This window comes from Dicentrarchus labrax, unplaced genomic scaffold, assembly GCF_905237075.1.
Source record: "Dicentrarchus labrax unplaced genomic scaffold, dlabrax2021, whole genome shotgun sequence".
NCBI classification, from domain to species: domain Eukaryota; kingdom Metazoa; phylum Chordata; class Actinopteri; family Moronidae; genus Dicentrarchus; species Dicentrarchus labrax.
The window spans coordinates 3280280-3305527 of record NW_026136710.1 but is presented as its reverse complement, the minus strand read 5'-3'; the positions used below and the strand labels follow the sequence as shown (position 1 = coordinate 3305527).

Genomic DNA, 25248 nt, shown 5'->3' with positions numbered 1-25248 from the left:
AACTGCCAACCGCCATTAAAACCCGAAGCAGAATAAGTTAGCATGCTAGCAGAAGTAGCGCCGTTGACGCCCCCCCACCGGAAGCTGTTCTTCTTCGTGGGAGGAGGGCACTGTTGTTTAGTGCCACGTTGATGGAGACCAGTGGGGACGTGGAAATCCGTCTTGAGTCCGGAGCCGGGACCCGGTAGCCTCTCCGTCTGTCCGTCTGTCCGCACAGCCGTTGACCCTTCAGACAGAAAGAGGAACTTGTGTTCGTCACCAGCTTTAATTGATCGTTCATGTGAGAGGGAGCAAAGAAAGAAAGGAAGGAAGGTAAGCCGCTTTAAGTGTAAGTAATAAGATCTCTGTGTGTGTGTGTGTGTGTGTGTGTGTGTGTGTGTGTGTGTGTGTGTGTGTGTGTGTGTGTGTGTGTGTGTGTGTGTGTGTGTGTATATATATATATTAACTGTCTTCCCACTGTTATAATTTAGCCTGCACATCAGCTAGCAGGCTACCTAATGCCCCCCCCTCTCATTGTGGCTGTAGGACATGCTGTACTATATCCTCGTACAAGAAGTGTGACACTAACCTGCAGCTTTCTGTTCACTTTTGATTTCTGCCTCTGCTTCTGGCTCCTTGTTGGCTTTTTTTTTTGGGGGTTTTTTTTTTTAAATGCTCCCCATCAGCTGTTAGCTCGCCGCTAGCTCGCACTGTACTTTCTCTGGTTTGTTTGTGTGCTAATGTTAACCTAGTGAATGTGAAGGGAAGCACGCCGATGGGTTCCCCCTGGTTTCTCGGGAGGTATTTGTTAATGTCATTGCCCCCCCCAACCCCCCTATAGCAGCATAAAGCAGGGTGCATGTGATAATTAGTGGAAGTCAAAGTAGGCCTTTGTCTGTAACTCTGTAACTTGTGTGTTTATTACTGGGAGTGAAAACCTGAATTTATTGTTTATCTAATATCTGGACTAGTTTGTCTCCTCCTATTGAGGGAAATCTTTATTTTTCTCATCTGAAAACTTGTTTCTGCTTTTTAATTTTTGTGTACTTTTGATTTATTATCCAGGTCACTGGTTCTGAGGGGCTGTAAAGGGCGAGCAAGTTGTCTGTGCAGTGTTTGTTATGTAATACTTTGTGTGTCTGTACTTTAAAAAAAAATAAAAATGACATGCTGCATCTCAAGAGGATATCCTTTCCCATGAATTAAATAGAAATACTACTTTTATTAGGTGCACCGAGCGGAAACTAATGCACTCGAACACAACAGTCCTGTAATAAATCCTCCCTTTGTGAAGGTTATAATAAAACCTGTTGTAGAGAGCTGCTGATTCATTCATCTTGGAGGCTGCACAGATTGTGGTGCTCCTGAACTGTGCTGCATTATACAGAGAGGTGTTTCCGTTATTTAGTCTACCCCTCATTGGTATAAATAATAGAGACACCTGTCAGTATAGCATTATAACCTTCATGGAGGTTGAATTTATTGCAGGACTGTGTTAGGCTGCGTTAGATGTGCTACAGTGTACATGCTCGTATGTACATTTAAAGAGTGTTTGTAGGTGCTGTACTGGTTCCTGCTGTCCATTCTGCGATTAAATGATGATTAACACGAGTGGGTACCTTAAATTACTGCCTTTGTGCGACTGATAACTCTGCGTGCAGGTGTTGTTTCAAGAAAATGTGAACCTCTCCTTTCAAACATAAACATAATATAAAGCCGAGCAACATAAGATGTTTTTTTTGCTCATACTTTCAGAGCCAAAAAAAATGCATCAAACACCGTATGCTCTGCTATCTGTGGTGACTCCTGCAGAAAAGCAAAGCCAAGCAAAAAATAAAATTATAATTTACTGCAACCACTCTGTAATTACTGTAGTAATTACTGCATCTACTTTTCTTTCTTTTTTTCCAGGATGAAACTTAAGGAGATCAACCGCACAGCCATCCAGAGCTGGAGTCCCGCACAGCACCACCCCATCTACCTTGCAACAGGTACGAGCATGCAGCGAGCGACCTGCACAGGCCTGCTGCCTGCTGCCTGCTGCTGAGCTTTTCCCGGTGTTCTGACAGGACATTATATAATTTTTATAATAAGTCTTTCAACCACTCATACAGCTGCTTGAAACTAATCTGATCCATAGAGCATGCACCTCAAATTAAAGTTGATTTGAGTTGACAACCTGTACTAAAAGGTTTCTGTGTGCTCTCTCTCTCTCTCTGTCTCTCTCTCTCTGTCACTCTCTCTCGCTGCAGGAACATCAGCCCAGCAGCTGGATGCCTCCTTCAGCACCAATGCCTCCCTGGAGTTTTTCGAGCTGGACTTGACAGAGCCATCTCTGGACATGAAGTCATGTGGCAGCTTGTCCTCCTCTCACAGGTACTAAGAGCTGCCGGTTACACAAAATGTCATTGGCCTTTTTATTTTCTCCTTCGAATGCAGGAGTTCATCACACACTCTGTGTTCTCCTCGATCTCCCCGCAGATACCACAAACTGGTCTGGGGTCCGTATGGAATGGATGCGGAAGGGCAGCCATCCGGGGTCCTCATCGCAGGAGGCGAGAACGGCAACGTCATCTTGTACGACCCTGCGAAGATCATGGCCGGAGAGAGCGACGTGATCATTGCCGAGAGCGACAGGCACACGGGGCCAGTGAGAGCTCTCGACGTCAACCCGTTCCAAGTACGATCCGTTTAACTCCAGTCTCGTTCGTTTAACATCGCGTTCCTGCAAACAAACGGTGACTAATCTTATGTTTGCTCTCTCTGCTGCAGACAAACCTGGTTGCATCAGGTGGGAATGAGTCTGAAATTTATATCTGGGACATGAATAACTTTGGCTCTCCAATGACACCAGGACCTAAAACTCAGGTATTTCTTTTTACTTTTATTAATTAATTAGATTGTACATTTATTTAATTTTTTTTAAAATCTTGGTGATTAATTTAAACATAATTACTGTGTCCTTTTGTCAAAATGTGAAGTTCTTTTACTGTGCTAGGTTCTTCTTTTGAACAGCTTTGTATATGTCATTGAACTCCATAATGAAGTGATAATGACTATTTTCCAACATTGAGAACTCTGATGCCTCTATTGTGTGTTTTTGACTTAATCTGTATTATCTTGTGCGCGTAAATTATGTTTTTAAGAGTTTTGATGGCTATAATGAATGTATAATGAAAATAAGAGCTCATGTTTTTGTCTTAAAGCCTCAAGAGGACATCAGCTGTGTGTCCTGGAACAGGCAGGTCCAACACATCCTGGCCTCTGCAAGCCCGAGTGGCCGGGCCTCAGTGTGGGACCTCCGCAAGAATGACCTCATTATTAAAGTTAGCGACCACAGCAACAGAGTACGTAGTTTCTGCTGCACTCGGAAGTCTTACACATGCTATTTCCGTCTGCCCATCTTAAACCGTCTACGTTTGTGTGTGCATTTGTTTTTTAGATGCATTGCTCCGGGCTGGCTTGGAACCCAGAAGTTGCCACTCAGCTGGTCATGGCCTCTGAGGACGACCGGATGCCGGTCATCCAGATGTGGGACTTACGTTTTGCTACCTCCCCTTTCAAGATTTTAGAGAATCACACACGGTAAACACACATGTTGAATTTAGCTTTCCTTTGCAGTATTACATGATTTAAAACAAGTATTATCTTTGTCTCTAAATGTCTTATTCTTCTGAGCCATAGAGCTCTATTGTTCTTTTAGCCACATACTGTACTGTTCTTTATATACAGGGGTGTCCTGGCCATCGCCTGGAGTTTGGCTGATCCCGAGCTGCTCCTGAGCTGCGGGAAGGACAGCAGGATCCTGTGCTGGAATCCAAACACAGGAGAGGTAAAACTATATAGGTCTCATTTACATGCAGCTCATTGATGCAACCAATCTACTGTTGTCCCTCTGATGTTGGTAAATCATCTGTTTGAACCTCCAGGTGCTGTACGAGTTGCCCACCAGCAGTCAGTGGTGCTTTGACATCCAGTGGTGCCCCAGGAACCCCGCGGTGCTGTCGGCTGCATGCTTCGACGGACACATCGACATCTATTCCATCATGGGAGGCAGCAACCAGGCGCAAAGCCAGAGACACGCTGACCAGGTGAGAAACAAGAGGGCAGTCGAATAATACTCGACCTTAGTCATTGTCTGCTTTTATAGTTTGCAACTGTTCTGCAATTATTTACTCTTCTAGTGTTGAACCCACTCAACCTCTGTCCGTATTGGCTTTTTATTTAGAGCTGCACATCATAAACTTGGCTGATTTCTGGCATCTTCAGCATCACCTCTGTGTCTAACTTGACTCTGGGTGTTCGTTACAGATAAGCAACTCTTTTGGGAACATGGATCCTTTTGGGACTGGACAAAGTTTACCTCCACTGCAGTTGCCCCAGACTGCAGCCCCTTCTGGGACAATCCTCCCACTGAAGAAGCCACCCAAGTGGATCCGCAGACCAGTTGGAGCCTCATTTGCTGTGAGTTTCTTTACTTTCCATGACATTGAGAATCTTTGTTTTACCATCTGAGAACACAGTTACATTTATTTGGCCTTTGTTCACTCCACAGTTTGGTGGGAAGCTGGTATCTTTGGAGAACTCCAAGCCGAACCCTCAGCAGCCTCAGCAGCCCACTGCACACGTTGTACATATCAGTCAGGTTGTTACAGAAACAGCCTTTTTGAAGCGCTCCGATCAGCTGCAGGCCACTCTGAGTGCAGGCAGCTTCGTGGATTTCTGCCAGGGAAAGATCGATGCAGCCGAAAACGAGTTTGAAAAGACTCTCTGGTCATTCCTCAAGGTAGTAAAAAAAACTAAAATCTCAATAAACTTGGACATATATTAATATATTTGCAATAAACCATGGGGTCATTCTTTAAGCTGTGCGTGTGACTGTTTTGTCTTTTCAGGCTAATTTCGAAAGTGATATCCGCAGCAAGTACCTGGAGCTTCTGGGGTACAACAAGGAGGAGCTAGCCTTAAAGGTGAAATGTTTTTTCTTGGTTCTTGTGTGCCCCATATGACACTTTATATATATTTACTCAAAATATTTCAGTGCTTTTATCAGGTGTGTTTGAGTACATTTTGTGATAACTGTGTCCGTTTTGTTGTCAGATTTCAGCAGCACTAGAGGAAAAACCTGCTGAACCTCTGCAGGTAAGTTCGTTTAGTCAGTGATATAACTATTATAGGTTAAAATAAAATATGATTAAATAAAATACCAACACTTAACCAATAAAAATATTAAGACATTAGAGGTAAAATCTGTAAAATAATTAAGAATAAAATAAAATATAATAGGAATAGCTCAACATTTTGGGAGCTTATTCGCAGTCTTGCAGAGAGTTAGATGAGAAGATCGATACCTCATCATATCTGTCCGTCAGCAGACTCGTAGCTTAGCATAAAGATTGGAAACAGGGGAAACAGCTTGCCTGGAAAGCTCAAGAGACTCTTGGAAGTTGTTGTGCCGGCCAAAAGAGATTACACAAACAAGATATAACCTGTTAATTAGTGAGCATTAGACGTGTTGATAGAGCCTTTAAGCTATTCCTTTAACCTTTTAAAAATGTATCTCCGGGTAGTCATGTGGTTAAAAAGATCACCTTCTAATTGGCCCAAATATTATTTTATGTTGTTTTCTAAATTGCTGCTCATTCTGACGCCCACATATATTTTCATCAGATCCTGTGTGATGATAAGCCACCTCTGTTTATTACAACATACAGTTATTATGCAACCCAGTCCTGGTGTTGTGGTGTTATTTGACCTTTCCAATGGAAATTCAACTTGAAAAACAATAAAAGAAACAAAATCAGCCAACATGAACTTTTTACATTTTTTAATATAAAAACTCCTTTTTTATGTTTAAACAGTGAAAGTGTCCCTGTTGTTGATTTATGGAGATGCTTCCAAATTGCTCATTAGCACACTACATTACTGTCCTGCTTACTGTGTCGTACACAGTCTTTCACTGACAGTACAACAGAACTGACTGACTACTATTGGCACTAATTAGTGCAACAGTTTTTGGCTGAAATGCTTCAAACTGTTTGTGTCTGTCTTAGATTTTGCAATAAGGAAGTGTTGCAAGTATTCATTCATATAAAGTCTCAGTGGAGCAGATACTACTTCACTTTTTGAAACTACTCAGAGGAAGAGGTTTACAGACTAGTTTTACCATCACAGAGAAACAATCGGTTTATTCTACCACTAATTTAAAGGTCCAGTGTATAACATGTATGAGGCATTTTTTGCTAATTTCGCAGACACCGTAGTCTCAGTTGATTCTACAACCGCTTGTTGATCGCAGCTGATCCAACTCTTAGTTTAGTGTTTAGTTTGAGTCTAATTCCAACCTGTTGGTGCAAATCTTTTTCTTTTTAACTTGAGTTTTACTTTAATTTCTGCATCACAAATCGAACACATCTTTCCAAAAATGATGTAACTTTGAGCATGAATAGAAAATAAGAAATATACGGTTGCTAATCCGCAGTTCACATCTTCTCCAGCACTTGTCCGAGCTAATCAGGCTCCATTTTTCTGTTATCTTTGGTGTCTGCATGTATCTTGTTATTATATTTGAACACCCTCCAAGAATTAGTCACCAAATACGCCTCCCATCACACTTTTTCCATTTATTTAATGGTATCTATTTGTTAATTTCAGCCTCCCATTTCTCCGTTATTCTGCTGTTCAGTGTTCAATGATAGTCCCTGATTTGAACCCATATCTTCCCTCAACGTTCAGGTGGAGGTGCCCGCTCCGGTCAGCCTGCCACCTTTACCGGAACTCCGCTTCATGCCTCCCATTGACACTCCCGAGGCAGCGTTCGACATGATTGCCGCAGCAAACCTCCAGCCAGAGGCCACAATGGAACTAGACTCCACTCCTGACCCAGAGACCGAAGAGCTGGCGGCAGCAGATCCAGAGGACGCTCTTTCCAGCGAACCAGAAGAAAATCTGGACCAGGTTCTCCATGAGGAGGAGGCAAAGGATGAAGCAGAGGATGAAGCAGAGGAAGAGGAAGCAAAGGAGGAAGCAGAGGAGGAAGCAGAGGAGAAAGAGGAGGAGAAGCAGGAAGAGGAAGAAGAGATCCCCTTGGAGGAGGTACACTTTCATCACTGCACATGCAATTACATTCAAAATGAACTCGTTTCATCCACAACAGAAGGAGAATTTGATTATTTCTGGTTGATAAGACCTTTTCTCAGGACTGCCTGTGTGGGCTAGTAACGGACTGGATCCGTCCCAGTACTCACACTTGAGGTATTTGTGAGTAGTCGAGTATTTCTGGTAACTGCCACAGTGCCCATTAAGACTGAGGTTCATTAGGACTTGCTGAGACACGTTCTGATTAATGAGAACATCCGGGGTTAATGGGACACCCCCCTTTCCTGTCACTCTATAACTGTCACTATTGTTTAAAGGCAAGAAAAGCCCCAAAAGTATATAAAAATACATGGTTCATTTGAGCTCAGAGGTCTTGGTTTGATTAGATTTCCGCATCATTAAGTAGCATCAACTGTACAACATTAAGAGTTTTAATCAGATTACAATTAAAGCAGGAGCTGAGAGGATCAATACAGTTATTTAAGCAATTAATCATGTAGGTCAACTGTACATAAAAGAGACATAACATGATCTTTTTCTGAATGTCTGCAATGTTTTTTTTTTAGGAAAGGTTTATTACAAAATCACTGATTAGATTATATACAATTAAATCTTTATTTTTACGATATCAGATATGCAGTATTATTGTTATCACTCTGTTGGAGGCTCTGCCACAACTACAGTGTTGGGACACGAATAATAATATTCACTCTGAATCCAACATGTCAGAATTTCAACTTTTGTGAATTGTGGGATACACTGAGCCCTGAATTCTGCTTCAAAGGAATATTAAGATACAAGTGGATCAAGTCTGGGTTCAGAGAACTGCGTGGGACACACTTGTCTTTCTACCTTGTGGCACTTAAACAACGATTCAGTGCTCGTGGCGGTCTCGAGTCTGTAGACTGTGGGTGTTGGTACAGACCCAGTGTGCTTTAGTGACATCTCCCTGACTCTCGTGTTACCTGTGCCATCAGTCTTATTAGTGCACAAAGTGGTGATCTCACATCATTTCCATCTTCAACCTGAGAAGAGGTCTAATCAGCCAGAATAATTGAAGACACCTGTGTGGGTAGTTCAGGGTCTTTAAAGCAGCTGTAATTCTTTTTTTATATTTTTCTGACGATGTGAAAACAATGTGACAACAGGAATTATCACCTGAATCCGCGGCTCCCTTGAGCTTTACAGAGCTTCATAGTGAGTAAACTTGAGACATGACCGGATGTTTTCTCTGGTGTTTCAGGAGACGGCGGCACCGATGGAGCAGGTGGAGGAGGAGGAGCCCAGCCCTGCTGAGATCTCCCCTCCAGTTGAGGACCACACTGAGGTTCCAGCTTCAGCTCCAGCTCCAACTCCAACCCTGGCTCACACAGAGGGAGTCAGCCTCAGCATCAGTCAAGGTAACAAGTCTTTAAACCTTTCATGACATAAAACTACAGATTTCACCGAATACCACCGTCAGCCACCGAGAAAGAACTGACCGTGGTTGCAGTGTTTGATTCCTGTACAAATATTTACACTTTCCTGTCAGATGTGGACGGGTTGATCACACAGGCCCTGCTGACCGGAGACTTTGAGGGAGCCGTGGAGCTCTGTCTCCATGACAACCGGATGGCAGACAGCATCATCCTGGCTATCGCCGGAGGGGCCGAACTCTTAGAGAAAACCCAGAAGAAGTATTTCACCAAAACACACAGCAAGATAACGAAGGTAATGACAAGAAGAACATCTGTACTGATATGTTTATGAATGAAGAGTTTATTATTGATGATAACCTCTGTCTTTCTCCTGCAGCTGATCAGTGCCGTGGTGATGAAAGACTGGCATGACATCCTGAAGACGTGCGATCTGCAGAACTGGAAGGAGGCCCTGGCGGCTGTCATGACCTACGCTCAGCCTGAAGAGTTCTCCTCCCTCTGTGGTAAGTTTAAACATGCATGCATGTTTGAGTTTAGTCAGTGTCTACTCTACCATCCCTCCTTCTATTAAACAGAATTTGCACTCTCTAACTGAACTTATCTGTTTTTTAGACCTTCTCGGGGGCAGACTGGAGGCAGCAGAGGACGCCCAGCTGCAAGCACAGGCCTGTCTGTGTTACATCTGTGCTGGAAACGTGGAGAAACTTGTGTCTTGTTGGAGCAGAGCGCAGGACGGACACTGTCCACTCTCTCTCCAGGTGTGTTGAGATAGTGACTCCAGTTCTGTATCTTTTAAACTTGCAACCAACTGATTTCTCTGGACACTTGGGGGCTGCATCTCTGTCCAGCTAATGAATTGAATCCACCCTCTTTTAGCTCTATTTTTGGTCTCGATCAACTCTTTTGCCGATGTTCTGTAAGCAGATGTAACAAAACAGCATTTGCTCTCCTATTTAACACATACATTGATTCGGCTCTGTTACTAACTCCATATAATGTTAAGTTTGTTGGGTTGTTATAAACATGTCTCAAAATGAATGCTAATGTTGCTCCATTTTTGCCGGATGTGTAAAAAGGCAAACGTTTGCTATAACCACCATACAAATGGAAGGAGAGCAGATCTTGTACGGATGAAAAAGCAGGAAGAGAAGTGATCACATTTTCAATCATTTAAGTCTGTGATTGCAGCTTGGATCTTTTAGTCTTGCTGATGTGCTGTGTTTCTATGACTCAGGACCTGGTGGAGAAGGTGGTGGTGCTGCGGCGTGCAGTAGAGCAGACCCAGCGCTCTGGTCCCGCTGCTATCGGCATCCTGCTGGCTGAGAAGATGAGCCAGTATGCCTACCTGCTGGCCTCCCAGGGCAGTCTGTCCACTGCCATCACCTACCTGCCCGACAACACCAACCAGGTATGTAACACACCAGGACTGCAAACCATTTGAAAATGTAGTTTAATTGTTTTATCTATATATGCATCAAAGAGACATACAGCATGTGTTTCTGAGTTGGAAGTATTCATGGAGTTTGGAACGAGTCAGATTATGGTAACCTAACCTCTCGTCAAAGGAAACAAAACACACATTTCATCATAGTGTTTATTATCAAAGATCTATTTTAATGTGAAAATGTTACATGTTATATCTTTTAAATGATAATAAGACACAAAGACTAACACAATTCTTCTCATCTGGACCTTACAGGTTGCCGTACAGCAGCTTCGTGACCGTCTCAGTCGGGCTCTGGGTCAGCAGCCGGTGGCTCCTGCAGCTCAGGTACAAACCCCGAGACCTCAGGCTCAGCTTCCCACCCGGACTCAGGCTCTGCCCCGGCATCCGTTCACCCCGATCCAGCCCGCCATGGTGCCTCAGCCCCCTGCGCCAGCTCCGGTAGCCATGCCTACGCCCGCCGCCTCTGCCCCGGCACAGCAGCAGTATTACCAACCAGTATGTTCCACTTTTCTACACATCACGTGTGTTCAAGTTTTTCACTTTGACATATTACTCTTATAAACCTGAATCTGTGTGAAACCTGTTCATCTTTTATTGTTAGACATCAGGTTTCACACAGATTTAGATTTGACACATACTAACTAATCACCTGGTGCGGTGCTCATCGCAGTTTCCTGTCTGGTTGTAGTCATTTCATTGATTAGATTTCCAACCCAGCCAGGGTTTAAATCGCCTGCCGATTCCTAAATGTGTAAAATAATGTACACAATTTATTTTTTGGGTGAGCTGTGTGTTTGTGTAATTTGAACCCTGGCTCTGGTCCAGTGCGTTGTGGTGTTGTTGGTATCCCTCTCCCCTCCCCCTCCCTCTCCTCCCTTCCCCCCATGCTGCGGCCATCATTGGTATGTGCCGTGTGTCTCTGTGTGCTTCAGGTGAGGGCTGCCTCCACTGTCACCTCCTGGAGTAACCAAACTCCAACAGCCCTCCCCAATGTCCCTCCTCAAGTAGGCAGCGCCTCAGACCAGCAGGTACACTGACCGCCCACCGGACCTCGACACACACCTTCACAGATGTTTACAGATGTTCTTACACGCAGGCTTACCCTAATGAATGCAAATGTGTTTTCACTGATGGGATTAATAACCTGATTTCCCGGTTTGGCTGCTGTGGTATTACCCCGCTTCCTGTTGATACTCTTTGTCTCCTGTGATGCATGTCCTCACTCAGTCTCTCATTTGTTTCTCCTGCACACAGACATCACTCTTCACATAGTCTAAACACACCACACCTCCACGTGCACGCTGTTCCTTCTTAGCAAACATAATACTGCTGATCTGCAGATATTAAATGACTTTGAGAAGAGCAAAAGAGCAAGTCTGACACAGGCTTTTCTGCCCTCTGTTCGCATCACCGGGCATTGTTTTTACACTCGCATGGGAAAGGTCTACTAGAGATGTTCTGAGTCAATCCTAATCTAAAACATTATTTGACAACACAGGGAAAATTAACAAAACAAGACCGGGAACAAGTAAATGAAGGATAGAATTTAATCCGCAGTGGTGGAAATTATGCTACAGCAGATTCAAACTCAAACATCAGATAATGAAGGTTACATTGTGCTGAAAATAAAGAATAAAACTAACTTTTTTTAAAAGGAGACAATCCTGTAAATAAATGGAGCAAAGGTAAGAGACAGGATCAAGAAATAGATAAATGAAATCACTGTAGGGAAAAGACGTTTTGTTGACAACCATTTATGAACATCAAATCAAAACAAATGAACGTATGAACGTTTAAAGAAGAAAATGACCAAAAGATGCAGGGAACCGCTTCAGATTTCAATCTTTTGTGTATGAAATCACTAACAGGGTATATTGCTGTTAATCAACTAATCGTTGCAGCTCTAGTTGTCACTATTTAACATTAACTCTCTGAGTAAGTTGATGACAAATTAAACTTGTGTCTTTAGGAACCTCCACTCTTTTTATCTTTTATCTACTCTAATAAAACAGCTGATCAGATCGAGCATGAGTTCTCCCAATTAATCATATCAATAATTTAATCCTATAAATAATAATAATTTTGATTCATTGATTTTCAGCATCTGGATCAAGTCGTGTGGCAAATGTATTTTTTTTTTACAGATTATTTCAATGTTTAATCAATATTTAGGTCAATTCTAAGTATTTAATCATATCCATTATTATTATTATTATTATTATTATTATTATTATTATTAATATTGTTTTAGTATTATATTCTAATATAAACTAATATAATGTCATACAGTGTTATAACATTATTAAAGGTCTCGGTTTGGGGCTGGTCTGAGCACAGAGACGTTACCAGTGGATCTTTCTCTCTGTCTTTTGGCTTCAGGTTTGTTTTTGTGTCTCTGCAGGCGGAGCCTTCAAACCCCGTGTACGGGATGCCACCCTCCGGCTCAGCCGCCGCACCTGCACCCTCCTCCACTCCTTACATGGTGTCCCATCAGTACCAGCGTAAGTGTTTCACACATTGTTACGAAGGTTGTTGATTTGAGTGTCAGAGATTATCAGACGAGAGTTTAACTGTCATTAAGCAACCTTGCCTCCTAAATATGAAGTTTATATACTTGAACGCATCTGCAAACTGTTCACACTGAACGATTCTTTTTCATGGTCATGTTTTCTCAACTTAAACACAAGATGAGACAATATCAATATTTAACCAAAAACAATCCCCTCTTGTCCCTACTTAAACTAAACTTTTTAGGTCGCGTTCATGTCTGTCAAAAAGAAAAAAAGCATCGCTGCCTTTTAGTTCTGCTGCAGAGTTATTATAGTTTTGTATTTTTTATTTAGTTTTTCATGTTTGTTTGTTTCAGTTTAGTTCTTATAATTTAGAAATGTCTGGTTTTAGTTTAGTTTTTATTAGTTTCAGTGTTGGTCTTAGTGTTTTCAGAACAATCCACATTATCTATTATCAAATAAATCAAAATAGGTTTTTTTATTGATCAGTTACTGCTGTGTATTATGTATTGTTCCGGTTATGAAGGCTTAAGTGCCCATTACTTTCATTACCGTCACTTGACACTAAGCCACTTTAACTTTTCTACTATAATGTAGAATTATTGTGTGTTGACATATGTCAGTGCCAAAGGTGAATTTCCATTTTATGCTAATTTAATGGACAATAGAGTAAACAAAATCTTAATAACAAACAAATTAATTTAACTCCATAAATTGTGGTTGTGACTGTCATACATAAGAAACCCATTTTGACCATAACTTCGTCATCATGTGTAAACAAAGTGAAAAGGTAATTTTTTTTTTAACTAAAATGTTTGTAGTTCAGTTTTAATGAACTTTAATAACATTGATTCACACTGACTTCTGACAGAGAAGAGCTGTGAACATGACGCCACCTGCACTGACCGGTAGCTCGTCCTGTATAGAAACATTAGTAGTAGGAGACGGGGTTGCCTGACATACAGTGAACATGCAGCCTCAGTTCTCTCTTCTTTAAAACCCTGACAAGCATTTCCTTTTAGAAAATGTTTGACTCTGTAATATCTGATCTCACTAACTGAATATGTCTTATTGTGACTGTTTTATCTCTTTGCCTGTTGAGTCTTTAACATAGAGCGCAGTAGCATGCACTTTTAGCCTGTTTATTATAAGTCTGCCCTGTTGCATGATACTGTCAATATAACACTAACAGCCTCTGTTGTATCCTGTGTGACTCCCAGCCTACCCCCCCCAGGTCAGCCAGTACCCACCTGGAGCTGGTGGGGTGTCTATCTATCAGCCTCTTCAGTACTCCTCTGCTGCTCCTCCTCCTGCAGAGCCTCCTGGCTTTCTCTCTCAGTACACACAGCCCATGCCCTCTCAGCCAGCACCTCCGGTCTATCCCGGACAACCTCCCATCAGCCAGTGCCTGTCCTCCTCTCCTCCCTCCCATCCTTCTCCTTTCTTTCCGACCGCCTCTGCCTCCTCCTCCTCCTCCTCTTTTTCTGCTCTTCCGTCCTCCGGAGCGTCTTTCCAGCATGGCGGTCCGGGATCTCCGGTGTCGTACATGCCTCTTCCTCCACCGTGCGGAGTCTCAGGTACACAGCATGACCCCGACCCCGGGCTGATCCCCGCCTCTCAGAGAACAGGTCTGCATGGCTCTGATCATCCTCACAAACTCTCTCAGCCTGTATGTTCAAAGACAACCACAGTTTGAACTTCCTCTTTTTAACTAGCAGACAGTTCAGGGCGTCTTTTAACTCACTTAGACGAGCATTTTCAGTTTTTTACCTTGTTAAGATATAAACATAATCCAGATTGGTTTCAAAACAAAATCAGTTTTTGTAATAAAACAACCATTAAGGAATAAAGTCAAAGTGCCAGTGACAGTTTATCAGTGCATATGTTTACAAGTTTACTACAAATAGAGCTCTAAATCTGCAATAGGAAAGTAACAAGAAAAATATGAAAAAAAAGGAAATTATGCTGGAAAATGTAATGCCTCAATGTTTTAGAAGAAGAAGCAGCTCACTGGGCAATACAGCCTGATACAGCCTGAGTAAATGCAATTTAAAAAAGATAAATAAATAAAAACAAAATACTTATAACATATATATACTTAATATAGTTTAATAGCATTTTCTGCTTCAGAGACATCTACAGTCCAGAAAATAAACATAAAACTTAAAAACCTGTGTGTGTGTGTGTGTGTGTGTGTGTGTGTGTGTGTGTGTGTGTGTGTGTGTGTGTGTGTGTGTGTGTGTGTGTGTGTGTGTGTGTGTGCGTGTGCGTGTGCGTGTGTGTGATAAACCTAAAATTGCGTTGTCTTTTTCAGCAAATGACTCAGGACATATTTATTTATTGACTAAAGAACAACTTGAATAAAAGCCGTTTGCTTTTATGTGAAATTCAATCCGTTATCTTTGGAAATAGAAGGAAAATGAGAGATGCCGCTTATCGTTGTACTTTATTACCTAAATCTCAGTAACAGGAAGAAATCACGACTATAATTCAAACTAAAGTTTACTGGAATAATTTATCTAAATATATAATATAAGTGCAGCTTCTCTGAATTAAATTTGCACGGCTTATTTCCAGTTTGAAGCGTACGTGGTTTGATTGGCTGAATCACCAAATTTTGAGAGAAATTTGTCTTGAAGCTACAATGAAGATTCTTTTGATCTTTTGAATGATTATAAATCACATTATGTTAATTAAAAATGTTTGTTAATATCTGTTTTAATAAGTAAAGTTGCAGCTCAATCAACGCAACATTGTAGATTTGAAGTGTGACTTTAAAGGTGTAAGCTCGGCATTTTGGGGCTTATTTGCTTTCTTAATGAGAGTTAGATGAAAAGATTGATACCACTCTCGTGTCTACAAACACCTCTAACACTCATGAACTAACATATTATATCTTGTTGGTTTATTGTACACGTCTGTACACTTAGTATGAAGCCACAGCCAGTTAGCTCAGCTTAGCATAAAGAAAGCGTGTTCAGCACATAACCCAATCCAATCCACTTTATTTATATAGCACGATTTAATGATTTTAACCCCCAGTGGTATCGATCTTCTCATCAAACTCTTGGCGTGTATTTCCCAAAATGTCAAACTTTTCTTTGAAATTATACAAATCTGTGATCAAAGCTAATAAATCAAATAAACGTATATTTTAAAAACATAAATCAGGCTGTACCCTGCTAGTGGGAGATCGAGTGAATGATTTGGATTTTGTTTCCTCCTGTAGGGCCTCAGAATGGCTGGAACGACCCTCCAGCTCTGAGCAGAGCATCGAAGAAGAAGGTTAGTCTCTGTCAGTGAAGATGGTGGAACATCATCGACATCTATCGATCGTTAATATATTAAACGAAATGTATTTATCTTTATACAGCCGACTCGCGAGATCTACACCCCTCCTGCCCCCATCATGTGCCCGCTGGGCGTTGACCCTCAGGCCCAGCAGGTACCGTCTGGGGCCCCTCAGGGCATGGTCCAGGGCCCACATGGTGCCCAGGTCCCTTACTCAGGCATGCACCAGCAGCAGTTCTCCCCTCCACCCATGAACCCCGCAATGCCCAAGACCAGTATGGAGGGAGCACCGGGAGCACCGACTGGAGATGTTATACAGGTACACTTCATTACACCTTCAAAATAAGAGCTCCAACCTTCATAATATAACTCAAGCTACAAGTAATAGCAACATAAACATCAACACATTCTTTGAGTCATTTACAAAATCTTCTGTTTAACCCTTTCAGCCTCTGCAGTCCATCCCTGCTGAGAAGATCATGAAGAAGCCCATCCCAGACGAGCACCTGGTCCTGAAGACCACATTTGAGGGGCTGATCCAGAAGTGCTTGGCTGTAGCCACCGACCCTGTGAGTCCATCTGCTGGAGAGATAACTCAGTTCATCTTTACTTTACAGAGTGAATCATTCAAATTTTTAACCAAACTCCATTTTTTATGTTTTCACAGCAAACTAAGAGGAAGCTTGATGATGCCAACAAACGTCTGGAGGCGCTCTACGATAAACTCAGAGAGCAGACGGTGAGTGTCCCACATATTGGCTCACTTATTGCACTATTACAGGGAGGAGGAAGAAGAGGCATGCTCAGCAATGTTTGTAAAAGCAGGGACGGCAGCTTTACTGAATGAAAGTAAGAACACAAAAGAAAAATAGGAAGCTGCAGGAGGCTGGAAGACGCAGATAATATGTGTATTGACATTTTAACAGAAATATCATTAGAATAAGAAGCTTTAGAATAAGAATATAAAAATGTTCTTGCATGAGGCCAAATGAGTTTACAAAGGAGAACTCTTTCTCCTGTTCTCCAGCTCTCTCCCGCCATCGTAGGAGGACTACACAACATCGCCAGGAGTATAGAGTCCAGGTCCTACACGGAGGGCCTCAACATCCACACTCACATAGTCAGCAGCAGCAACTTCAGCGAGACGTCGGCGTTCATGCCCGTGCTCAAGGTGGTGCTGACACAAGCCAACAAACTCGGGGTCTGATGGGGGGGCAGAGAAAAAAACCTCCGAACTCCTCCGAGTCTTTGACCGGTGGACGGTGGGGAGTGACTGGTCGGGGGTGGAGCTCGTTTCGCGGGGCGCCGCATCTGACTCGCGGAAGAATTCTGAGAGATGTACGAAAAAAAAATCCTGTTAAATTCTTCTTTGTGCCATTCATGTTTTCTGACGCAACTCAAACACAAGCCATGCTATCGGTCACACTCAGTGGTGAAAGTAAAATTCTCAGCCCCGTGCCAACAAACGCACACAGTAAACGAAGGGCTGGAGGCTGTTTTAATTCAACTCAACCAAACAAAATTACTCTAAATGTTTTGTTTTTAAACGTGTAGTCATGTGGATTTAATGAATATGCAAGAATCTTATTGAAAAACTGGTGATCAAACTATAATGAAGGCACACAGTGTCAGCGTATTGGATATGGAAGGCCAGTATTAATCAGCAATGAAAACTAAAATAGGAAAAGCAACGGGAAAGTCAGGAAATTTTAAGGGCATTTCCATCCACCTGTATTAAGATGATCAACATAAATGTAGTCAGCTTAAAGAATAAAGCCGTTCTCAATGAATTAGGTATTAATATCTGCATGCTTTTGTCTCACAACTGCGTGATCATGCAAATCACTTAAAAAATATTAGCTTGTTCATCTTTATAGTCTTTCAATATTTGTGCACTACAACAATGCTCAGATGCATTATAACCCATAAATACATAGAATTTTGCGAAGTCATGCTTTATTTTTTACACATAAACGCACCATTGCCTGCATGTTGAGCTGCAAATGAGGCTCCAGATGAGAAAGGGATGACAGAGTATTGAATTGGCAGTTAGATTAATAACCAATAATCACTCTTATAAGCATTTAAAGCCAATTTAATGCTAAGAGGGCCAGTTTTTCTTTTTAAATAAACCTAATATGACTTGTATCAGTTCTCTGAATCCTCTGTCTGGATTTTACCGGCTTACTTTCACCACTGGTGTCACTACATACAACACATTGGACCAAGATACAGTCAGTGTGGGATATGTCAATGCAAAGCAACGCAGTCCCATTCGTTGAGGACGTTTTCATGTCGTTTTAATTTGTTTTTATTTGTTTTATCCTTGTTTTGTTTTTTTCAGTGTAATCATGAAGCTCAGCAGAGTGCAATGGATTTTTAAAGAGACTGTGCTTTTATGGAATTTTAAAGTATGCATGCTTAAACAAACAGAAACGCTAACAGCCTTCTTTCAACGGCATTTGAGGTTAATTGTCTGCTAATTAATCCGACCTCAGAAGGAAAACTGGAAGAAGACTTGTACTTGATTTTCATTCCAACTATGATGAGGGCTGTAGTCTGAGTGGTCAACTTCACTTTATGTTGTTAATAAAGGAAAACAAGTCCTTGTTTTAGATTGACTACATGCAATATTTTCAATAAATAGTATTTATTTACAATACGATGTTGTTGTTTTTATTTCAGTTGCTTTCTTTTAAATTCATTTAAAAATAAACTATAATATGTTTCTCTTCTTGTTCCTACAGTTGATTGATTTATTTCATAAATTGAACATAAATAAAAGCATTATTGTGGCCTGTGCAAGAGTTTGGGCAACCTAAGAGTTCTGCAGTTTGTTACAATAGTGATTAGGAAATATCAGCTGGTGCCAGTTTTAAGCCTTTAGAAATACTTTTTAAAACCTTGCTGAACACACATCAACCCTGAGTTCCTCTAAGCAGCTACAGGAAGACTGCAAGAACATAGCAAAGCAAGGTCAGCTGGCAGTTTCCACCGTGTGAAATAATTAAGAGACAGCAGTTCAGGGGAACTGGAGGTCAAGATGAGATCTGGAAAACCAAGAAAACTAGAGAGAACTGTTCGTACGCTGGTCAGAAAGGCAGATTAGAACCTCCGAGGGAGAGCCAGAAAAACCTGCAGGAACTTTAATCTGGAGTTCACCGTCCAGAGCTGCTTGCACAAATAAAACCTTCATGGAAGAGCCGGGAGTAGAAAACCTTTAAACACAATCAGTGAAGGGATGTTAGAGGAAAAAAGGAGCAGCAACTCATGTAAAGTAACTTTAGCTGTCAAATATATGTAGTGAAGTAAAAAGTAGTCAAATGACCCCAACAATAGACACGTTTGACCACGGACCCCCGATTTGAGAGGATTCCCCTCTGAGGATTCTTTTTTTCATGTTTAGGTTTCAAGATCATAAAGTTTTCATAATCAATCAATGATCAAACTAAGATAACTATTAATCACTATCCATAAAAACAGCCAACCCTATAAGTAGCATCAAATGGAAATACTCGAGTGACATAAAAGTACTGAACATTTAAAATGAAGTGCTTCAGGGAGTCTTTTGCAACTTTTTAATCATCAAATATTATTTTACCAAAATACATGATTTTTATAAAGTTGTGTCTCAGATCAGTTACTTAAAGATTCTCTAAAAAAAATGTCACATTTATTGCATAATTATCTTTAAAAAATAACTACAGTTTCTCTTACAGGAAAGTACCTCAATCATGATTTTAAAAAGAACCCACAACGGCTGTGACTGCACCGTTTAAAGACATTTATGTTTCAGTTGTATTCAGCTGATGTGGATTCGGACTCAAACTGGACCTCTGGATTGTTTTAAAACTGGAACGTGATCGACCCCCAAACTCAAAACACCAGAGGCTTTGGTTTCTCCCAGGGGAACTCGTCTCTGCCAAAGTGTCCGTAGCAGGCAGTGGCCTGGTAGATGGGCCGCTTCAACCCCAGCTCCCTGTACAAGACACACAGCCAACATTAGACTATATTGTTGTTATACTGAGAGAATCAGAGTGTTTCCATGGAGGAAGAACTACACCTACTTCACAATGACTCCAGGACGGAGGTCAAAGTTATTCTGTACAATCTGCAGCAGCTCGTCCTCGTCCCTGTTCGACGTGCCGTAGTGAAACACCGAGATGGCGAGCGGATGGCTCACACCGATCGCGTAGGAGATCTGAGGGGAGTTAACAGACAACGAGGCTTTCACTCATCAGGAAATCTTCTGCTTTTACCTCATATACAGTTTCTGAGTTTATTAAGAATGAATTAAAGATATATCGGTATCGTATCGGCGTATTGTCACCCGATATACGACAATGAGAAAACTTTGTTTAGCTGTTTATTTTTCTTTTTTTATTATTATCATCATTTATAGGAGTGGTTAACAATGTAGCCTACGTGTTAGATTATGTAAGGACCAGTGGAGGATTTAGTGGCCTCTACAGGTGAAGTTGCAGATTGCAGCTAACTGAACACCTCTCGTGTCTGTATTTGACGCCCTGGGAATGAGAACGGGCTGTGAAGTGAAGTGTGCAGGAGAAACTGCGGTGGCTAGCTGTAGATAAACATGGCGTTTAGTTCAGTTTAGTACCAAACTAGGTCCAAACTAGTACAATTCATGCGGTTAATAGTTCAGCAGCCAACTATTTACAACAAAGTTACAACAAACTTTGCTGCTGTTTTTATAAATATGTCCAAAAACATCCACTTCCACTGAGGAATAAAATGGCAGTAGTGTTGTTATTTAAACGTCCTCACCTGAACGAGGGCTCTCCTGCACAGTCCCGCTTTGACCAAGGACTTGGCGACCCAGCGAGCCGCGTACGCTCCGGACCGATCCACTTTGGAGTAGTCTTTTCCAGAGAAAGCCCCTCCTCCGTGCCCGCCCCATCCTCCGTAAGTGTCCACTATGATCTTACGCCCTGTGAGTCCTGCGTCACTCTGGAGATACAAAAACCGTCGGTTAACTCCTGCTTGCCCACGCACACCGACAACCACACGTTTCCCTCTGTGGGGAGAGGTCGGCCTTTACCCACCTGTGGACCACCCAAAAGGAACTTCCCACTCGGCAGGAGATGGTAGATGGTCTTGGCGTCCAAGTACTTGGCAGGAATGATGACCTTCACCACCTTCTCCATCAGATTGCATCTGATCTCCTCCAGGCTGATGTCCGGGCTGTGTTGTACTGAGATGACCACGGTGTGAACGCGGAGCGGCTCCATGGCTCCCATGTTGTCTCTGTACTCCACTGTGACCTGCAGGCAACAGGACATAGAGCTTCAACTGTAGAGTGAAGATGTAGAGGACTTTTTGAAGCATTTTGAGGCCTTTATTAGACAGAAAATGCGGGCAGAGAGAGGGGGAATGCAGCAAAGACCAGAGTCAGACCGGGAGCGTTGCAGTTCACGGTCGATCCTGAAACCAACAGTTTAAAATCCCTCCATTTTTCTCCTTCTGATGTGGCTCACTTGTGATTTGGCGTCTGGTAGGATCCAGGGACACTCTCCGTTGCGTGACAGCTCCTTCATCCTGTAGTTGAGTTTGTGAGCCAGGAGGATGGTTAAGGGCATGCACTCCTCTGTCTCATCCGTGGCGTAGCCGAACATGAAACCCTGGAGAGACAAACAGCTGGTAAAGACGCAGCCTGAGCAGCCACCTCAAACGTTTTCCTTCAAATTTAAATTACAATCTTTATATCAAAGGAAATACAACTGAAAAAAAAGAGCTTTTGAATGGTGACTTTTCCCTTAACGGCTCCATGAGTGAAAAGTCTCAACAACTTATTACAATTAAATTAAATACAGACATTCATGTTCCCTTCAGGATTTATTTTAATACATTTTTGTAAACCCCTGACTTTTACTCTAGTGCCACCATCTGGTTAAAACCTCCCTTTGTCCAATATTCTTATGATTTCTCCTTCACAAAGACTCACAACACAGTTCCTGAGTCCACTGTTTGGTCAGTTTAATATTGTTTAATTTAAAACAAGTTGTTGCCTAAGGAAATGTTTTAGTTTCATTCATATTAAATATATTAAATAAAAAGTGTAGCAGCTCATAAACTATAATGATTTATAATAATCATTATATTGGATTATACTGCAAATGTACTTTGGCTCCTTTTTACAACCATCTTAATAACATAAAACATGAATAATAACAGTAAATCCAGGAGGTGAAACATGGTAGTTTGGATAAAGTTGAGGGTTTAAAGCTCAAATACTGAACCTGGTCTCCGGCACCGATGTCCTCCTGGTCCCTGCCTTCGAACACACAGTCTGATATCTCGGCACACTGCGGCTCCAGAGCCAGCAGCACGTTGCAGGTCTTATAGTCGAAACCTGCAGATCACAGCGGGGACTCAAACACCTCATTCGCTTTAAAGTTATTGAATAAAAACGCTGAATCCCACATTGATGTACCTTTGGAGGACTTATCGTAGCCAATCGCCTTCACGGTGTCTCGGACCACTGACTGCAGGTCCACTTTGGCTTTAGATGTCACTTCTCCAACCAGTAAAATCATTCCCGTCTTCGCCACGCATTCTGTAACAAAACATGTTTTTACAAGAATCTGACTATTTAGTGTTTGTTTCAAATGTAGAGCAAATTGTATTTATTTATTTACTTACCAGGGACAACTCTCATTAATCAACATTACTGTAAATGTGCTAATTTCCATCCAATTTTCCATTAGTCCCTGGGCAGGTTATAACAAATTAGTGCCAGATATTATAATAAGTTCAATAAGTATTACAAGAACAATACAAGACAATATAATACATATTAATACATAAAAACATTACAGAAGTGACAGAGATTATGTAAAGGCAGTGCCAGAGAGGAGGTAACAGTCAGTGGACACAATAAAGCTGTAACTGAACTTTGGTCTGGAGGACAAAAGTCTGAGATAAATGGTTGTTTAATCATTAAATATCAATATAACTTTGAAACTATGATTCATACAAGTATTGACAGCTATATTACTATATATATAAAAATATATATTACTGCCATATTTGTGATGGTTATAGTTTAAAGATTTCTGGGTTCCTGTAAAGCCTCAAAACAAGACATTACATTAATTGGGGTTTTATTTAATTGCTACAGTTATGGTTTTTTTTTTTTTATGTAAACTATTCACAACATAAGAAGTTTTTATCAATAAATACTTAAATATCCCCTAAAGACATATAAAAACACTGAATAATAATTTGTGTCTAATGACTTTGATGATTTTTAAAGAAAAAAGTGAATTTACCTCGTTAAAAGAAATCTATTTCTTCTACCTCACTGAAAAACCCATAATCAATAAATATGTAAATATTGTTTTTAAAATTTCATAATGTCTAAAAAAATCAGCAAAAGAAAATGCTAATTAAAGCTCATATACTGCTGTTATATTAATATTAGGAATCATTTGGATGGAAACCTGGCTAATTAGAGTAATATGATAATATCTATATTATATTATATTATTTATTTTATGTTATTCTGTAAATAAATACATTTAATCATCCATTGTGGTCTTTGTGTGTAGCATGAAGAGACTACAAACTTTAATGTCTGTTGTATAATCTTGTATAATAAGAAATAAATTGATCCTTGATAGGTCAGGATACGTACCACAGGCCACTTTAGAGTCGGGGTCTTGACTCAGGTACGCATCAAGTACAGCGTCACTGATCTGATCACACATTTTATCTGTGAGCACAAAGTCAGAGAGGTAAAACACACACAACTACACGTATAAAGTATATGAATTAACAATGTTGTGAGGGCCTTGGCTACCACCGAGGACACCGAGGACACCGAGGACATGTTCTCATTGTTTTTTCAAAGAATTTGTCCTAAAAAAAAAAGTCACAAAACTGGAAATCACTTTAGTTAGAGACAAAAAACAAAAGCTGTGCCCTGAATCCTCCTACGGTTAAACCTAATGCACCGTATCAGCTGTCCTGCAGGCTACAACAAAACTGACCTCTATGTGCCTCTAGATGGTTAAATAGTAGTGTTTACACGCCTGTAGACATTAAATCTGAGTCACATAATTAAATCATTTCAATCTTAACCGAGGTTTGGAACTTAAAATTCATCCAAATGGGATGTTTGGGTTCATTGTACAGTTTTAAATAAAATATGAAATATCCATTAAATGATAGAAAAGGAGTCCTTTAAGGAAAAAGGTTGGCTTTAATGTACAGTGATGTTTTTTTACTGAAGGGTCTGAACACTGACTGTATCACAGACAGACAACGAGGCCTATTAAGTATTTAGGAATCTTAAAAACTGAGAAAAAACACACAATACAGAATAAATAATCCCCTAAAATATCAGGAAAACTAATCTCTAATGCGATATTAAACAATCTGCTCACAACCTTCCTGCAGTTACTGTGCAGTTTGTTCTCTCCTGTTATTGTAATGCATTAAATATAATGTGAAATATCTATAAAATATAGCATTTAATGACAGAAAAGGAACTGATTTAATGTGCATTTATGTATTTTTACTGAAGGGTCTGCACACTACAGGCTGTAACACAGACAGACACTGAGTCCAGACCGGGTCCAGACCGGGTCCAGACCCTGGTCCCTGCACACATTGCTGAACAGAAAAGGGGGGGCACAGTACCGGAGTGTCCCTCTCCAACAGACTCGGATGTGAAGAGGAAAGTCCTCCCGTTACGGCTCCCGCTGGGGTTCATCTTCAGCTCGTCGGTCGGTGCAGGAGAGTTGAAAGGAGGCTGGAGGCGGACTGAGGCGGACTGAGACTGGGTCTGAAGTGAAAGTGGACTCTGGTGGTGTCTGATGGTTAATAACAGACTGCAATCATTAACTCCTGCAGGCTGAGCTCGGCTGCAGCTGCACAAAGTTCCGCAGTTTGATGGACAAACGACGGATGCAACTTTTCATCCGAAGTTTTTCCTCAAATATGATCATAAAACTACAAAACTTTAAGCACTGCCGTCCTCCCCGGTGGGTCTCTGTGTGCCGGAGGATGTGTGGGGTCCAGCTCGGTTGTTTATCAGAGCAAAGTCCTTCAGGCAGCAGCTCGGGCAGCCTCAAGATGTCGCCGAGTTGTAGTTTCTAATGTTTTACCTTCTAAAGATTTTATTTTGAAGTCCGGAGTACATCCTCTGTTATAATGTACCTTTATTTAATAATGTATGCTCATAAAAATGACAAAAAAAAAACTTAATTTCTTTCTGTTTTTATATTAAAATCTAAAGGTTTTATAATAATTAAAGTTAAATAATAATTAATCCAAATCCTTTTTTTTTTTGATAATACATTGTAAATACAGACTATATTACACTTTATTGTACATACATATACAATTCTATATTTTTATTTATTGTATTGTATTTTTATCCTTTTTTTCTGCTCTTTGCTCTCTTTAAATTATATGGGGATCAATATAGGAACATCTTATCTTAATGTGCTTCTCTTAATACTCCCATACTCTGTCCATGTTT

At 41.1% G+C, this 25248-nt stretch overlaps 2 protein-coding genes across 6 annotated transcripts; one reads left to right on the top strand and one right to left on the bottom strand.

Moving 5' to 3' along the window:
- Nucleotides 1-103: 103 nt before the first annotated feature.
- Nucleotides 104-18405, top strand: sec31a (SEC31 homolog A, COPII coat complex component). Of its 4 annotated transcripts, none has more exons than XM_051412446.1 (28): nucleotides 105-312; nucleotides 1891-1970; nucleotides 2232-2355; nucleotides 2461-2659; nucleotides 2752-2847; nucleotides 3186-3326; nucleotides 3422-3564; nucleotides 3712-3811; nucleotides 3909-4070; nucleotides 4291-4443; nucleotides 4535-4765; nucleotides 4875-4949; nucleotides 5080-5121; nucleotides 6715-7074; nucleotides 8321-8477; nucleotides 8609-8787; nucleotides 8872-8998; nucleotides 9108-9253; nucleotides 9730-9903; nucleotides 10195-10437; nucleotides 10875-10970; nucleotides 12344-12443; nucleotides 13673-14029; nucleotides 15682-15737; nucleotides 15826-16062; nucleotides 16193-16312; nucleotides 16411-16482; nucleotides 16771-18405. In XM_051412446.1, the coding sequence occupies exons 2-28, from the start codon at nucleotides 1892-1894 to the stop codon at nucleotides 16948-16950; spliced, it is 4149 nt and encodes a 1382-aa protein (XP_051268406.1). In that variant the 5' UTR covers nucleotides 105-312; nucleotide 1891; the 3' UTR covers nucleotides 16951-18405. The 4 variants fall into 4 exon arrangements, with proteins under 4 accessions (XP_051268407.1, XP_051268406.1, XP_051268405.1 ...); XM_051412445.1 differs by having other exon boundaries at nucleotides 13673-14080; XM_051412447.1 differs by lacking the exon at nucleotides 10875-10970 and having other exon boundaries at nucleotides 104-312; nucleotides 13673-14080.
- A 902-nt stretch (nucleotides 18406-19307) lies between these two features.
- On the bottom strand, nucleotides 19308-24830 carry mat2al (methionine adenosyltransferase II, alpha-like). 2 transcript variants are annotated; one of them, XM_051413314.1, is made up of 9 exons: nucleotides 24405-24825; nucleotides 23398-23475; nucleotides 22195-22317; nucleotides 22001-22113; nucleotides 21239-21382; nucleotides 20807-21025; nucleotides 20529-20711; nucleotides 19811-19944; nucleotides 19308-19722 (listed from the first exon to the last, which is right to left on the bottom strand). In XM_051413314.1, the coding sequence occupies exons 1-9, from the start codon at nucleotides 24475-24477 to the stop codon at nucleotides 19620-19622; spliced, it is 1170 nt and encodes a 389-aa protein (XP_051269274.1). In that variant the 5' UTR covers nucleotides 24478-24825; the 3' UTR covers nucleotides 19308-19619. The 2 variants fall into 2 exon arrangements, with proteins under 2 accessions (XP_051269274.1, XP_051269275.1); XM_051413315.1 differs by lacking the exon at nucleotides 19308-19722 and having other exon boundaries at nucleotides 19807-19944; nucleotides 24405-24830.
- Nucleotides 24831-25248: the final 418 nt, after the last annotated feature.

Coding starts and splice junctions, on each gene's coding strand:
- sec31a (XM_051412445.1), top strand. CDS start 1,892: ATGAAACTTAAGGAGATCAACCGCACAGCCATCCAGAGCTGGAGTCCC. Junction 4,444..4,534: donor CAGTTGGAGCCTCATTTGCT/GTGAGTTTCTTT, acceptor TTCACTCCACAG/TTTGGTGGGAAGCTGGTATC. Junction 8,788..8,871: donor CACACAGCAAGATAACGAAG/GTAATGACAAGA, acceptor TTTCTCCTGCAG/CTGATCAGTGCCGTGGTGAT.
- mat2al (XM_051413314.1), bottom strand. CDS start 24,477: ATGAACCCCAGCGGGAGCCGTAACGGGAGGACTTTCCTCTTCACATCC. Junction 20,712..20,806: donor TCCTTTTGGGTGGTCCACAG/GTGGGTAAAGGC, acceptor TTGTATCTCCAG/AGTGACGCAGGACTCACAGG. Junction 19,723..19,810: donor CGTCCTGGAGTCATTGTGAA/GTAGGTGTAGTT, acceptor TGTCTTGTACAG/GGAGCTGGGGTTGAAGCGGC.